This window comes from Molothrus ater, chromosome 5 (genome assembly GCF_012460135.2).
Source record: "Molothrus ater isolate BHLD 08-10-18 breed brown headed cowbird chromosome 5, BPBGC_Mater_1.1, whole genome shotgun sequence".
Taxonomy (NCBI): Eukaryota; Metazoa; Chordata; class Aves; order Passeriformes; family Icteridae; genus Molothrus; species Molothrus ater.
The window spans coordinates 1,178,842-1,195,441 of NC_050482.2; the positions used below are offsets into that span (position 1 = coordinate 1,178,842).

At 48.3% G+C, this 16,600-nt stretch overlaps 1 protein-coding gene and 2 long non-coding RNA genes across 3 annotated transcripts; all 3 read left to right on the top strand.

Annotated features, from left to right (window-relative positions):
* Positions 1 to 240: 240 nt before the first annotated feature.
* LOC118698281 (uncharacterized) lies at positions 241 to 1,720 on the top strand. The gene is made up of 4 exons (XR_004981862.2): positions 241 to 304; positions 931 to 1,002; positions 1,124 to 1,198; positions 1,670 to 1,720. It is a non-coding gene; the product is annotated as an uncharacterized LOC118698281 (long non-coding RNA).
* A 27-nt stretch (positions 1,721 to 1,747) lies between these two features.
* On the top strand, positions 1,748 to 11,116 carry LOC118697669 (striatin-interacting proteins 2). The gene is made up of 7 exons (XM_036400483.2): positions 1,748 to 1,752; positions 2,225 to 2,351; positions 4,047 to 4,147; positions 5,958 to 6,024; positions 9,081 to 9,185; positions 9,989 to 10,193; positions 10,838 to 11,116. Exons 1-7 carry the CDS (start codon positions 1,748 to 1,750, stop codon positions 11,086 to 11,088), a joined length of 861 nt encoding a protein of 286 aa, XP_036256376.1. The 3' UTR covers positions 11,089 to 11,116.
* Positions 11,117 to 14,745: 3,629 nt separating this feature from the next.
* LOC118698152 (uncharacterized) lies at positions 14,746 to 16,100 on the top strand. Its single transcript, XR_004981838.1, has 3 exons — positions 14,746 to 14,807; positions 15,429 to 15,487; positions 15,663 to 16,100. It is a non-coding gene; the product is annotated as an uncharacterized LOC118698152 (long non-coding RNA).
* The last annotated feature ends 500 nt before the right edge of the window (positions 16,101 to 16,600 follow it).

Sequence of the window (16,600 nt, forward strand, 5' to 3'; positions counted from 1 at the left end):
AAATTCTGATTCAGTCTGATTTCACCCCGGTTCTTCACCCCAGTGTCTCTCCTGCCTCGTGCAGGCATGATGGGGAGAAGGTGGAAGGGCAGCTGCTCAGGCCAACACCTCTCCCAGTTGCTGACCCATCTGGGATGCATTCAGCAGACTCCAGGCTCCCTCTTTTACCTGTTGGGACATGGGAATGTTTGAGCATGGATGTCCTTCCCAGTACTGACTTCCTTCCTTCCTCTTCCCCAGGGACACCGAAACCCTGATAGGGCTCCCGCGGCCGATCCATGAAAGTGTGAAGACCCTGAAGCAGGTGAGGTGGTGGCTCCATGCATGGCATGGGATATCCACCATGTGGATCCTCCTGGCCACCCTCCCTGAAACACTGTTACTGCTGCAGGGAGTAAAAAGTTGGGTGCCACAGGAAAAGCTTTTGGAGCTTCTTGCAGGAATTGAGGCAAAAAATTAAAAACGGAGTCCTCAAGTAGCCTCTCCAGCATTTTAACTTTCCCTTATCCAAGGTGTAGCATTCCTGGTTCCTGGTGAATGTCTGTCATGTGTTTTGAAGGTGACAGACTTTCAGAGCTGGGTTTGGGCATACATTCCCAAATGTGCTTTTCCCAGAGGGAAGCACAGCCAGACTCAGCTCCTGCAGTGCTCTGTGGGGAATGAGACCCCTCCAGAAGCCACCTGACCCTATCCAGGGTCTGGGATGTCTTTCGGAGATGATTGTCCCTCTAATTCCTTACAGAGAGCTCCTAGAAGGAGCAGGTGGAAGTAACCCAAGGCAGGAGGTGTGAGGGGCTTCAGGGATGTCCCAGTCAGGGATGAGCTGCCCGTGGCTGTGCGTGTGACCTGCACACCTCACTGGGGGATTGCTGTGACCAGTTTCCTGTGACACTGTGACACTGCTCTGCCTCTGTCTGTGTGTTTTGCCAGCACAAGTACGTTTCCATCTCGGATGTCCAGATCAAGAACGAGGAGGAGCTGGAGAAGTGCCCCATGTCTCTGGTGAGGAGGAAGTTGTTTCACCCCATCACCAGAGAGAAGATGGGAGGCTTCCAAAGTGTCACATAAATCCATGCTTATTTTTAGTTCATTTTTCCTTGTTTTTAATGTTTCTCTGCCCTAGGGGGAAGAGGAAGTGCAAGAAACCCCTTGTGAGGTGTTGTATCGAGCAATGTTGTACAATCTCCCCCAGTACATGGTAAGCCCCCGTTCCTTAAAAGGAAGGAAGAGCTCTGGAGTAGGGAATGGTGCCAGTCCAGGAGCTGCAGAGCTCAGCACAGGAGGGTGTTCAGGACCTGGATTGTCAGATTTTGATGGGATCCTGAGCAGAGTTAGGAGGAAGGTACAGTTCAAGAGGAGGGATTCAGAGGGTTCTGAGATGCTGGCTGGGTAACGTGGGCTCTGTAGGGAAAGACAGAATTTAAGTGCATTTAAACTCCAGGTGTTCCTTGTGCTGTTTTACTCTCCCTGCCAGAGCTCAGGCACATTTGATGCCTTAGGTTAAGGATCAAACAGAGCTGTTGGCTCCCCACACTTGTCCTGTCTGTCAGAGGCTGAGTGTGGTCTGGTGAAACCCTGTAGAGTTGGCTTGGAGTTATCCAGTTTCAGCAAGTGGAGAAGGAAGGAATTCCCTTTCCTGGCCATCCCCCACACCTGCCCTCTCCTGCAGATCGCTTTGCTGAAGATCCTCCTGGCTGCTGCACCCACCTCCAAGGCCAAGAAGACTGACTCTATTGGCAACCTGGAGATGCCGTAAGTCCCTCACCAGGTGGCCACTGGCCATCCCAGCCTTGCCACCAGGCCTTGGACCAAGCAGGAGAGCCAATAGATTTGGGGGGCCCAGATTTGGGGTATCTGTTTGGGTAGGTGTGAATTACAGTTGGCACAGGGCAGGCAGTGAAAGCCAGCTGTGATGCTGCCATGATGTGAGTGCAGCCACTCCAAGCTAAGTGGCACAAATGATAAAATCCTGCTAATTGACCCAAATCATAAAGATTTGTCAGCATACAAGAGGTGTCCTTCCTACTGCTCCACCACGATTCCTGGTGGAGGGCAATCCACCTTTTTTACCTCCTTTTTGAACACATTTTGGCATCACCCCGATACTTCACTCAGGGGGAGCAAGAGGTGCTTGGTTTTGTAGAGCTGATCCAGGTGAAGGAGAGCTCCAGGGTCCCTTGGGCTCCCTGCTGCCCCAGCACAGAGCTGTGTTCCCTCTGCCCAGGATCACCGTCCTGCAGAGCATGAAGCTGGGCATCGACGTGAACAGACACAAGGAGATCATCGTGAAGAGCATCTCGGCGCTGCTGCTGCTGCTCCTCAAGCACTTCAAGCTGAACCACATCTACCAGGTGGCCTGGAGGAAGGGATGGCCATTGCCCAGCTGGGCTCCAAGGTCCTGATAAACCCTCTCCTGGAAGAGTTTCCATGAGGAGCTGTACTCACATTTCCATAGCTCCAGGACTTGTTCAGGGTTGCTCAGGTTGGGATGACCCCGCTGTGCTTTGGCAACACCTTTCCTACTTGTGTGGCAGGAGCTTTTAGGCTTCTGGGAATATCCATTCAGGTTAAGTTTAGGAAATAGCACCAGCCTCCCTGGCAGAAGGGGGAAGAGAAGGGGATTAAGCAAGACTCTCTTTTGCTCTGTCATCTCCAGTGCCCAGAAATAGTGCTGGGAAGGACCTCACGAGGTCACCTAATCTGCTTTTGGCAGGATCGGTTTCTTGGGCTCCAGTTTCAACAGAGGAGGAGATCTGGGTCATAGTTGCCATCTGATTTTTGTTCCCAATGTGATTTTTGTTCCATCTGCATGGCACCAATCAAACTGCACCCCACTCCAGGGCTTTCCTTGGTTAAAAAACCCAAGGACTAATATGAGCTGTGGCCCAGTTCTCCACTCGTTCTGCAAGTCAAACAATTAATGTTTTCTAATTTTTTCTGTTAAAGCTTTCAGCATGCTACAAATCCCTCTGCGTTATAAAACCCACTGATATTTAACTGAGGATAAATATAAATCCACGTCCTGGATTGGGTAAAATGAAACCAACTCCCACATTTTTACAATCCTACATTTGTTCTGCTCCCCTCCCCACATCCCTTCATTAATTTTTCTCACTTCAAAGCAGCTCCTCTCCTTTCTTCCCCCCAGGCAGGAGGGCATTGCAGCCTGCTGCTGAGCCTGGAGAAAGCTGCAGGGTTTCTGAATCCCCCTGATTCTGCTTTTCTTTGTGTCTGATCAGGCTGATTTTGTTCTTTCTGTGACAAAGGTGGTCTCAGGGAGCACCGTGAGAACTCCAGGAGGTCTGAAATGAAGGAACCACTGAACCACAGAATGGTTTGGGTTGGAAAGGTCCATTACTCACCAGCACTTCCCAGTGCTGTGTCATCTGTGGTGTTGTGTCATCTGTAGTGTGCCAATGCTGACAGCTGGCACCAGGCTGAGATGGGAACAAACTGTTCCTTCCCTCTCAAACTGGAGATCTGGATGGAGAGGCATGGGAAGGGCAGGATGGGATAGGACTGGGGTTTGCTGCAGTTTGTATCTTTAGAGGACAGGAGAGATTTGTTGTATTAATGAACTGTAGAGTGGTTTGGGTTGGAAGGGACCTTGAAGACCATTTAATGCTTTGAGGAAGAGGAGAATTAAAAGCAAGTAGGAAAATAGGGATATTGTTTCAGTCAAAATACTGAGGGAACTGGGATTAGTGTGTGAGAGCAATAGGATTTATTGTATTTTCTCATGTAATAGCTACAGCCCCTTCCCTCTTCCCACACACTGTTTTGCCAGATTTAATTTTGAAAAGCCATGAGGTGCAGCTATTCCCAGAGCACTGCTGTGAAGTGTGCGTGTCCTCTCTATGGCAAATGGAATTTTCCAGCTGCCGTGTGTGACACAAACCTTACACAGCAAACTTCAGGGACAGAATGCTCTGTGAGGTGTCTGGGGCAAACCAAGTGCTCTGCTTTTGGCTGGGAAGAGGTTTCCATTCCCAGGTGGTGCTCCCAGCTCTCCCCTAAAGCTGACCTGTTTCCCTTCTCTCCCCCAGTTTGAGTACGTGTCCCAGCACCTGGTGTTTGCCAACTGCATCCCGCTGATCCTGAAATTCTTCAACCAGAACATCATGTCTTACATCACTGCCAAAAACAGGTACAGCCCCTGGTGGGGGACAGACAGGTGATGGGGCAGGAAGGCTTCATGCTTTGTCCCCCCCTGATGTCCTGGGGGGACCCAGGGGGCCTGACAAGGCTTTGGGGTGTCCTGTACACTACAGAAATATGGGGAGGGAGCAGATCCCTTTGGCATGATGAGGATGAGTGGATGCTGGGTTCCCAATCTCTGATTGGGCTGCTGAAATAGTACTAAAATAAAATAGGTTTCTTCTTTAAAATGAAGTAGTTTTCATCTTCACATGGACTCCTGGGGAGCCATCCAGTGCCACCGAGCATCTCTGGGCCACACTTCATCGAGGCCAGATGGGATAGGATCTTCCAGGTTGTTCCCACTTTTTGTAGCTGTAATTCAGCTTTCCTGACTCCTTCAGGTTTTCCATAGCTGTCACTGCCCTTTACTGCTGATCTGAGAGAGGCACCAGCCCTGGTTTGGGCACTGGCTGGACCACCATGGATCAGAGACCTGAGACAGCACAGATCTTTCACAGCTCACCAGGGCAGGATTTCTCTGTTTGGAGAGGAGCTCCACAGGGGTGTTGGGATGATAAAAAGATCCTTTTTCTTCCTTTTTGATGCTCTTTTTGTGGCTCTTCAGCTGCGTGTGTAGGCTGGTCTGTCTCCTGCACGGTATGGTTGTGTCTGTGCGAGGAGGCACGCATAGAAAAATAGGAAGTAATGTGTTGATCCTCCTGCTGTAAATATTTCCACTTTTGGTCCTGTGTTTTTTAAGTGAGGAGGAAACGTATCCCAGGAGCACTCAGCTCCCTCCTCTGCTCTGGGATGGAGGTTTCACAGGCAGAATGTGCACCTGGGAGTCAGGTGGGATGTGCAGCTGGACGCTCTGACACAGGGAGGTGTAAATTCCGGTTCTGGGTGTATTTCATTGACTACTTTTACAAACTCCACAGGCCTGGAAGCCTTTGAAAAACATGATACTCTAAATACACGCCATGAATTTTCTTGCTGCCAACCAGATGCCTCCCTGTGAACCTCAGATCTATTTTGTTTACTTTTTTCCCCTTTTTAAATATGCATATGAATAACTCATCTGTCATGTCTTAATGGATCCAAATCCTTTGTGTCCTTATTAATGGACTCAGGATGGAGCTTTGGAGCCAGGAGGCATCGATGTGCTCCATTAAGCTGGGGGCTGAGGCAGTGCTGAGGCTGGGATCCCCTTTGGATGCTGTCTGTGCCATCAGCATGGCTGCTTCACGTGCTGGAGATGGGATTGTTCCCCACCCAAACCACTTGTTGCATTTCCAGGCACAGAGCAGGAAGAATGTTACAGATTCCTGGGCATGATCATACAGATCACATTAAAAATTTCTCTTGTGTTAATTGGTAGTATAGAAGGGCTTGACAGCTGGCCTGCAAGCAAAGCTAAGTTAATAGAAGAAGTAACAATTGCTGATTTTCGAGTGTATCCATAGCAAAGAAGACAAGGCTGTCAGCATGGAAACAAATTAGAAAAGATCCATGAAAATTTTTGTAAGCTAGACTGTGTGCATAAGTAGATGCGTATACGTGCCTTATTAAATTTCTGTAAAACTTTTGCTAATTATATTGATGTTAATTGCTTTGCACCAATGAAAATAATAAGTTATTGTGATATAGTTAATGACTTAAGATCATGCTTTGTTAAAGAGTATATAAGCTAGAGAACACACAGAATAAAAAAACGTTTTTCTTCTTAGACCCTGATCACATGTGTATGTCACATCCAGCCTAACGGTGACATTTGGTGACATTTGGCTAACAAGGCCCTTCTTTCCTGTTTTCTGCAGCATCTCTGTCCTGGATTATCCGCATTGCACAGTCTGTGACTTGCCTGAGCTCACAGCAGAAAGTCTGGTAAGCAGCATAGGAAGGGTTTTAGTGGCCAGGATTGCTCTTTGTGACAGCATGAGAAAGGATTTGGGTTTTCTGTTCTCTGTCTTCTTTTTCTGTAGCCCCCAGCCTTGCCAAAATTGGACTTTTTTTCCCCTCCAGGCTTGAACATCACTCCCATCACTATTCTGAGTCACTGTCGGCTGTGGGGAAGTGGGGAAGAGACACTGCTGGTGTTGGGCACCCCATAAAAATAGCTGGGTTTAGGGGTTTTCCTTTGACAGAACAGAATCACAGAATCCCAAGATCATTGTGATTGGAAAAGACCTTCAAGACCATCAAGTCCAATCTTTGATCAAACACCACCTTGTCCCCAGCCCAGAGCCCTGAGTGTCACATCCAGGAATTCCTTGGACACCTCCAGGGATGGGAGCCCCAAACCTCCCTGGGCAGCCCCTGCCAAGGCCTGAGCCCCTTTCCATAAGGAATTCTTCCTGATGTCCAACCTGAGCCTCCCCTGGCACAAACTAAGGCTGTTTCCTCTTGTTCTGACAAGACTCTTGTGCTTTGAAAGAGAGTTTACCCAGAGGCTGTTGCCTGCCAGGTTTCAATTGCTCTGAGCACGCCTGTGCTATAGGATACCAGTTTAAGGAATGAACCAAATTCCCCACAGAGAGGAGCCTTAAGTATTCCAGAGACTGGCCAGAGGATGGGCTGGGCAAACACACAGACTGCAGATGGGATAATAACACTGGCAGTGTAATTATTGTTATAATTACAATAATTCAAGTGCAGAGGAGGTTGGACTTGGACAGCACAGGGGAAAGCTTTGGGGTTAACGGGAAATAATGGCCAGGGAATGGACACCCTAAATCATTGAGAAGGATCCTGAGCAAACCCACTCCAGGCAGGGATGATCTCATGGTGCTGCTGCAATCTGAGGCTTGTGTTGCTTTCCTTGAGTGTGTAAAGGTCAAAAACATCAGAGAGAGAGATTTTCCCCGGGTCCATGGGCTGCTGAAGGCTGGGTGTCCCCATCCAGCCCTGCCAGACTCCACCGTATCCTGGACCAATGGGACATCTAGTGACACTTCAGGGAGGGTTTCATGGCTTGTGTAATCCTCACAGTCAGCCTTAAGGCTGTAGGGGAATACTGAATGTTTTTAGGGCAAATACTCCCAGTGGGGTCTGGACAGTTTGAGAGCTGTCACCTTCAAGGACAGCACCTTTCACTTTCCTCCAGCAGACATGGATGTTATCCTCAAGGGAGAGCAATTTAATTAGAAAATATGCAGAAACCACCTTGAATTTTACCATAGGGGTTCATCTTTGGGAGGATACCCATGGAAGTAAGGATTTAATAGGGATCAGACACACCCTGCTACTCAAGGCATACGTTTGTGCATGTATTTATATTTTTTCAGCCAGCACTTCATGCGTTGTTTTAGCCATTTTTGCCACTCTGATGAGTGATTTCAACACCCCAGTGTAACACATTTCTCAGAGGATGTCACAGATGATTCTGCTCTCAGTGGGTTGAGCACAGTGATGTGTGTTTGGTTATCCCAAGGAGAACCAGGATGAGTCCAGCACTGCTGTGTCCCAAGGGGGGGCCTGTGGGGTAACTGCTGTCCCCACCCGGTGTAAATCAGAGGTGGCTGAGGTGGTGGGGGATTCAAATCCTGGCCAGGCCCCATCTCCCCTCTCCTGTCCCTCCAGAGAGGTCTGCAAAGGGCCTAACCCACCCCTTAGAAGGGGGATTAAAGCCTGTTTGGCCCATTCCCTCCTCCTGTAAATCTGATGGAAAGACCCTCCCTCCTTGAATGTGTAGAGACAGCATCAGACTGGTGTCAAACAAATCCATCAGCCTAAGAAATGGATACTGGCTTATTCCACTGGGATCTTTGGGATAATTACTTGGTGTAGAGAGTGCAAGTTAGTCCTGGGCACGATGTGACACTGCAGGGGCAATGCAGTTTGGGACCCCCAAAGCACCAGACAGCATCCACGAGCACCTCAGTGACATCCTGGTGACATCCTGGTGACATTCCAGTGACATCCCACCTCTGGCTGCCTCTCAGGCATTGGCAGGAGCTGCCCAGGGAGCTTTGGAGTGCCCATCCTTGGAGGTGTCCAGGGAATCCTTGGAGGTGGCACTCAGGGCTCTGGGCTGGGGACAAGGTGGGAATCAGACACAGCTTGGACTCGGTGGCCTTGGAGATCTTCCTCCTCAGTGATTCCTTGATTCTGGCTGGCACTTGCCTTTAAAAGCCAAGGGCTTGTGCTGGTAGGATTTTCTTGGCTAAATCTCCTTTCAAACCCCTCCCCAGGGTGCCCAGATCCTGGAATGGGTTGAGTTTTTGCCCTGAGTTAAGAAGGCTGTAGCTGGCTGTGAGTGGTTTATAAATTCAGCAGCCCTTGCTGTGCATTAATCCCCAAAACAGGATTTTTGTGGGACATTTCTCCTGTGCTTGGAGCTGTTCAAACATGGAGCAAGTTACTGCAGTGGTGGAATTAAATCTCCAAGTGCCACGGGCAGTATTGCCACAAGCTGGAGCTGGGGGTGTTTACAGTTACCTAATATTTAAAACAATGTCTCAGCAGCACTTAAGCTGGAGGGGTTTTTGTTACAGAAAGGTCTCATCCTCCTGATACAAACGTTGCTATTTGTCATCCTGTGCTGATCTGTGATTTCCTTTTACTGGAAATGTGTGCCCTAAGCATGAATTAATTTATATAGTTACCAAAAGCAATGGTGATCACCAGGCTGAAATTTGCTCTCTGGCTGTAAACAAAGAATACAAATCTACCACCAAATATATTTCCCATGATGGAATAATGGGATTTATCCCATTATTAGCTCCTACTCTAAATTAAAAGCAGATTAAAATTGGAATGTTTCAGAAGTGTTATCATCAGCAGATTCTGGGGAAAACCAAAGTGAGGAGGAAGCTCTGCTGCTTGCCCTCCCTCACAAATAAGACTTGTGCAGACAATAAAAACAAAGATTTCTGCCTAAGGACATCTCTGTGGCGGTGCTGATGAACGCTGTGGTCAGGGTTGCACTTCTCCCCTTGCAGGAAGCTGGGGACAACAACCAGTTTTGCTGGAGGAATTTGTTCTCCTGCATTAACTTGCTGAGGATCCTCAACAAGCTGACCAAGTGGAAACACTCGAGGACAATGGTAAGGGGGTGTCCCCTCCCCTGAGACCCTCCAGCATTTCACCTGGAGCATCTCCCTGGCTCTACACAGCAGGTTCAGCCTGGCCTTGTGCTCAGGGTTCCTTGTGAAACTGCTGGAACTTCTGCTCTTCATCATCCTCCCTTTTTGCTTTCACAGATTGAGCCTTGAAGGCACAAATACTTTTTCTCCTGCAAATAACATTTATTTCTGTGACTCTCAAGCCTTGTGCAGAGTGTTGGTTGTGCTGAACGCTCCTGTTCTCCCTCCTGGGGGTTTGTGGTGTACAAGGCTGAGGTGTTGGTGCCCACATCAGCCCAGCCAGTGTTTGTTTCAGTGTTTGTTTGTGTGGCTCTCTGGGTGTTGGTGCCCACATCAGCCCAGCCAGTGTTTGTTTCAGTGTTTGTTTCAGTGTTTGTTTCAGTGTTTGTTTCAGTGTGTGTTTCAGTGTGTGTTTCAGTGTTTGTTTCAGTGTGTGTTTCAGTGTGTGTTTCAGTGTTTGTTTCAGTGTGTGTTTCAGTGTGTGTTTCAGTGTGTGTTTCAGTGTGTGTTTCAGTGTTTGTTTCAGTGTGTGTTTCAGTGTGTGTTTCAGTGTTTGTTTCAGTGTGTGTTTCAGTGCTTGTTTCAGTGTTTGTTTCAGTGTTTGTTTCAGTGTTTGTTTCAGTGTGTGTTTCAGTGTGTGTTTCAGTGTGTGTTTCAGTGTTTGTTTCAGTGTGTGTTTCAGTGTTTGTTTCAGTGTTTGTTTCAGTGCTTGTTTCCATGGCTCCCCGAGCACCCTGCCCTGATGGCTGCTGCTTTCCTGGCAGATGCTGGTGGTGTTTAAATCAGCCCCGATCCTGAAGCGGGCTCTGAAGGTGAAGCAGGCCATGATGCAGCTCTACGTGCTCAAGCTGCTGAAGATCCAGACCAAGTACCTGGGGCGCCAGTGGAGGAAGAGCAACATGAAGACCATGTCTGCCATCTACCAGAAGGTGCGGCACCGCATGAACGACGACTGGGCCTACGGCAACGGTGAGTGCTGCCCCGTCCCTCTGCCTGTGCCTTTGCAAGCTTCACTTTGCTCCACTTGCTTTGGCCCAAAACCTCTAAAATTCTTGTCACTGCTGGGCATTTCTTCCAGAAGTTTCATGGCACCGCTCTACACCATCAGATTTAGAGGTCATGGACATACTGGGATTCTTTTCATATTATAGGTTTATATCATATGACATAATGTCATGGTTATTGCAGCTTTTCAGTACCATTCATAGCTACATTTGCCCAAATTTTAAAATATTTGTGGTTAGGAGCTCATAATAAGCTCACCAGGTTTTAAATCTTCATCCCTGCTTCAGTGGTCAGTGGAGGTTTTCAGTAAAAGTGGTGGGGTCTTTGTGAAAAAATAATATTATAATTATAATATAATTATAGAGAGTCCTTAAAGCAGGAGTAATTATATTTTTATGGACTATCTTAAATAGTCCTTAATGCAGGAGTAATTATATTTTTATGGGACATCTTAAAGGAAAATGCCCACATAATGGGATTTAGTTAGGAATAACAATAATTAGGAGTGACTGGTTAATTCACGTGAAACCTTCAGCCTTTCTTTTGCTCAGACCTTGTCAGAGCGGTGTTTCCCCCACTATTTGGATGCTGTCCCTCCTCCCCTGCAGACATTGACGCCAGGCCGTGGGATTTCCAGGCTGAGGAGTGCACGCTGAGGGCCAACATCGAAGCCTTCAACAGCCGCAGGTACGACAAGCCGCAGGACTCGGAGTTCGCGCCGGTGGACAACTGCCTGCAGAGCGTGCTGGGCCAGCGCCTGGAGCTGCCCGAGGACTTCCACTACTCCTACGAGCTGTGGCTGGAGCGGGAGGTGTTTTCGCAGCCCATCCGCTGGGAAGAGCTGCTGCGCTGCCAGTGACAGCCCCGCTCCCGCCTCCGCCCGCCCCGCTCCCCGCCGCCCTCAGGGCTGGGGTGGGTCTGGGGGGGTTTTAGCACAGCTGGGGAAAAAAATTAAACCTTTCCAAAGAGACCAGGTCTCTGTGTGCCCAGCAGACACCTCTTTTTGGAGGTCATCCCGTGACTCCTTGGAGAGCATAAAGCACGGGTTGCAGAGTGAGCTCGGAGCCCAGGTGTGTGTCCGTGTAGGGGAAGGTGAGGATTCCCAGCGGGAATTCCACCCCTCCCGCACGCCCCACGCTCCTTTGTTTGGGCCTGTTCTGGCTGCTGACGTGCTCCCAACACAGGAACACAGGCTGGCTTGGGATGGAGGCAGCACTCTGTGCTGTCCCTGGGCTGGCACTGCTGCTGCTGCTGGGATGGCACAGCCCAGCTCAGAGCCCTGTGCCACCAGGGCCAGGTCCTGCATGTCCCCCGGCCACCCACCCCTCACCTTTGCACCTCTGCCCTCCTCCACCTCCGCTCACCTTTATTGCAGCACCCCTGTGCTGTGCAGTTCCCAGCTGGGGTGCTTGGAGATCCCTTTTCTCTCCTCCCTGAGGGTCATTGGGATTCCACATCCTCTGCAGCCCCGAGGGCACAGCAAATACCACGTTAAACACCCCAAGTTTTACACAGATTTTTGCTTGTTTGGGGCAATGTCTGTGCCAGGTCTTGGGGTGGGGAGGGGAGCTGCTTTGGTGAACGATTTATGAGGAAAAGAGTGCATTATTCTGTGGTCCATAACTTTCAGGATGAATAGGATATGGAGCTGTAAACTTTCTGTCAATTTAATAACTTAATACTTAAATTAAATAATGAACAATACACTTGGGTAAAGCTGCATTGCATGAGGGTGGCATTTGTCAAAGCATTGTGTGTTCATATAGGGCAGGGAAGCCCTAAATAAACAAGTGTTTGTTATGGCAGGATTTGTGCTAATTGCTTAAATAATTAATGAGCCTGGGAATGTTTCCTTCACGGGGTTTGTCCAAGGCCTTGTTCATGGAAATGGCATTAAGCCTTTTAAAGCCTTTTAAAATATGCATTTGTTCAAAATAAACCAACTTTTAAAGGACACCTCTTTATTTAAGCATTTTCTTCCCGTGTCTTAATTTAAATGCTTCTTTTTTTATTATTTTTAAGGATAAGAACATCCCCCAAACTCAGCCCTCACCCCTGCCCATCTCCACTCAAGGAGAAATTGAATTAATTACTAAAATACTTAGAAAAGCCCTTAGTATTTGGCTCAAACCTTTTTTTTTTCCCCAAAGTCTTTTTTCTCCACAATATATTGAAAAAAAAAAAAAAAAACAGTGCATACCCAGTGTGCATTTTTTTATATTTTATATTTAAATTGTGCTTTTCAGTGCCTGTTATTTTTACTGAGAGAGATTAGAAGCACAAATTCTTACCTGAATGTCTGGGTGGTGGAGGATGTTACAAACTTATCCTGGATTACAATTTATTCACATCATCACCACCAAATTTTCTGCTTCCCAGAGAGAGATCTCCACAGAAAACCTGAACCTCTGCCTAAAAAGTGACTTAGGGAGAGGCTACACCTTTATTTGAAATATCTTTGTCCCATCCTGGCAAGCAAGCAGCAGTTTCAATTTTTTTTTGCTTCACAATGAGGATCTTCTCCTGCTTGAAAATTCTCAGAAGAGCTGGGGGCCAGCAATTAAGGAATTCTCATTTTATACGTTCAGCATGGCACTTTCAGAAAGAAGTTTTGGGTGGTTTCTGCACAGCTGGATGAACATCTGTTATCTCACCCCAGCAGGACTGTTGGTTCCAGGAACCCTCCAGTGATCCCAGTTCCCGTTGTAATTGCAAGAAAGAACTTTTTTGTTGTTTTGTTTTCACCCCACAGGTGTTGCTTAAAGTTCTGCTGTGGGTAAGACCTTTTCTTCAGCACCTCAGCACAGGTTCTTCTGTTTTATTGTAGATTCTTGCCGTTTCCTGGGGATATAAAGCATACAGAATTGAGTTATTAATTTCTCTAAGCAACTCTGGAGCTGTTTGGTGACTTTAATGCAAATTTCAGTGAAGAATAAAAGGCTGCAAAGCTACAAAGTTCCTTTCAGAGCTGAGAAAAGAGTGATTAAAAAAGGGGGGTCATTTAGCCTTTATCCATTCAGTCTGGCAGTGTTAAAAAAATCCCTCCTTTGTCTCCTGTGAATATTTCCCTAAAAATAACAACACAGAGATGTCCTGGCTGACTCTGTATTTATCCACTTGTAACCACAGAAGTGACTGTATGAGGTCAGGCTTATTATACTCTGGAGTTTGAGAAGCTTCCCTCAATTATTTATCAAAGCCTTGCATGTGTAAACAGCAGTTTGTTCTGCAGCCAGGCCCAAGCTCTGCACAAAACACAACATTTGACTGCACAGGATGATTTCTGTCTCCTTGATTGAACATTTCAGTGCTCTGTGCCTTCCTTTTTGCCTCAATAATTATCATGTGGCCTCCTGACAGTTGTCTGTGTTGAAATTAGATAATTAGTGTAATTATGATTGTTTCTTTTATGTTGTTAATACACAGAATTTCCCTGAACAGGGTGGAAATTCATTTTTTTTTAAATTTTTTCTTTCATTATCCAAAGCTCATTCAAGAGAATTTACTCCCAAATCTGCAGACTTTTTCACTGAGCTACACTATCAAGACTTTTTATTAGGCAAGAAGGAAGGAAATTTACTTATGCACCATTAGAGAGGTTAATGTTAAAGGTAAAAATAAACCCATGATCCAGGCAGACTCACTGATGTGTTTGTTGGAGTTTGGCAATAATGCAATTATGAGCTGGTTTTTTTTCTATGAGGCAATTCAGCCCCTACCGATATTTTTCACTTGTACCTATTTTTTAGTGCTTTGCAAATGAAAATCTGGTGCTGAGGGATGCAGAGAGACTCCTCTCTCCCATATTTTTTCCCAAATTTAAAAATCACCCCACATTTAGAAGCATTACTACCCTTGGATAAAATTGCTGTGTCTAAAAAAGGTGCAGAGAACAAAATGAACCCTTCATGTCCCATCCCTCCCTCAGCCCTCTTCAACTCCTTCGATTCCCTGTGTCTCAGGCCTCAATTTATGGGGATTTCTTGGAAATATCCAACCTCAATTACACATCATTTTCAGGACCTGCTGTCCAGAACTGTGGCTCTGCAAGGATGCAAAGCAGAGTTTGTTTTTTAAATATTTTTATGGTGAAGGAGGCTGAGTCAGGTATTTAAAGAGACTCCCCCATGTCACGCAGCAATAACGTGAATATTCCACTAACTGTCCACCAAACGCCAATCTTTCCAAGACCTTTGGAAAGCACGACTTGCTCCCCTCCTCCTCTCAGCTCCAAGTTGTTTTGGTGGGGGTTTTCTGGCCTCCTCGTGACATTTCTGAGGTTTTTGGCTGAGGGCGGGACAGGGGCGGGGATAGCGGCGGCCGCTCCCCTCACGCCCCTCACAGCTTTTCCCGCCCTTTTCCCCCTGGCCACAGCAGTGGCGGGAAGGGCCCCCTGGCAGCTGATTGGGCGACGGGCGGGTCAGTCAGCAGCTGATTGGACGCGGGGCTGTCAATCAGCACCAGACCCCGCCCCGGGGTCGCTATGGCAACGGGACGCTGAGGGGAGGGTGGGGCGGCCATGGCGGCCGTGCGAGGGGAGGGGGGACGGGGTCTCTTCAGAGCTGCGGGGACAGGACGGTGAGAGTCTGCATTTTCTACACGGGGCGGTGATGGAGGGAGCTGGGGCTGGGGCTGAGGCAGAAAAGAAGGTTCCGGAGGGAGCTGCTCGCTCCCTACAACGCCCTGACAGGAGGGTGCAGCCAAGTGGGGGTCGGGCTCTGTCCCAGGGAACAGGGACAAAACAAGAGGAAACAGCCTCAAGTTGTGCCAGGGGTTTAGACCGAGTATCCTGAAAATTCCTTCCCTAAAGGAGTTGTCCAGTCCTCACACAGCTGCAGAGCTCATCCCTGGAGGGGTTTCAAAGCCCCGTGGATGTGGCACTTGGGGACACTTGGGGACACTTGGGGTCAGTGGAGGGCCTGGCAGTGCTGGGGATGGCTGGACTCGGTCTCAGAGGTCTTGTCCAGGATTCTGTGATTGTAAACCTCGAGGGCTTTGCTGAAAAGCTCAGAGTCCTGGAGTTTGACAATTAGCAGCTGATTTCACAGGTGACTATCAGCTTTTAGGGATGAGCCTAAAAGGGACTATTTTTTTTGCAAGGAACTATTTTATCCCTTTTTCTCTTCAAAGTTTGGTGGGGACCGACACAGACGCAGGTGCTTTGCACTGTGTAACTAACTGTGTAATTTTGTGTTGCAGGGTTCATCTGCAGAGCTTGATGTGAACTCCAGGCTGCTCCATAAAAAAACTCAGCCATGGTAAAATACCTTTGATCCTTCAGAAGTGTTGATAACACTTTTTTAAGGAAAAGGGTTTATATCCAAAAGGTTCCTTCCCACAGCTGCAGGATAGAACTGACCTGCTCAAATTCACTTTGTGTGCAAGTGTAAACCTAATTGTGATTTTTAGCTTTTTTTTTCTTCTTGGCTGCAGGCTGTAAAATTCTGTACATAGCATATAAAGCCTGTGAGCATCTTTTGTATTTGGAAAGATCAGCTACAGGCTGAATTCCTACCAGGAGCCTACAAGTGCTTGCAAAATCCACCAGAGACCCTGGGCAAACAAGGAATGAGATCCCATCCCTGGCTGCCCTCTGGCACTGGGAGCCATTCCCTGGGTGCTGTCCCTGCAGGCCTTGGCCCCAGTCCCTCTGCAGCTCTCCTGGAGCCCCTGCAGGCCCTGGAATGTGCTGGAAGCTCTCCCTGGATCCCTCCCTTCTCCAGGGGAACATTCCCAGCTCTGCCAGCCTGACATTGGATCCATCTCCTCTCCAAGACATTCATGGACCCAGGGGCTTCACTTGGAATCTCAGCAAACCATGAAGGGTCTCCCTTCCCTTTTCCTCTCTTTTCTCTCCCCATTTTCCATAAAAATCCCTCGGGATGGACTCTGAGTGTCCCAAATCCCAGAATCCCAGAGCAGTTTGGGTGGGAAGGGCCCTCCAAGCTCATTCCAGGGACACCTCCCCTACCCCAGGCTGCTCCAATCCTTCCTTGGGCACTGCAGGGATGCAGGGGCAGCCCCAGCTGCTCTGGCAATCCCAGCCCAGCCAGGAATTCCTCATTGCCAAGATCCCATCCCTGGCTGCCCTCTGGCACTGGGAGCCATTCCCTGGGTGCTGTCCCTGCAGGCCTTGGCCCCAGTCCCTCTGCAGCTCTCCTGGAGCCCCTGCAGGCCCTGCCAGGGGCTCTGAGCTCTCCCTGGAGCCCTCTCCTCTCCAGGTGAGCACCCCCAGCTCTCTTGGTCTCTCAGCCTGGAGTCCGAGAGAGACAAAGACCCAGAACTGAGTGGGTTTGTGGTCATTTTCTCTCTGCAGGCACGCAAAGCTAAAAAGGGTGGCAAAGACAAAAAAGGTGGTGGCAAAGGCAAAA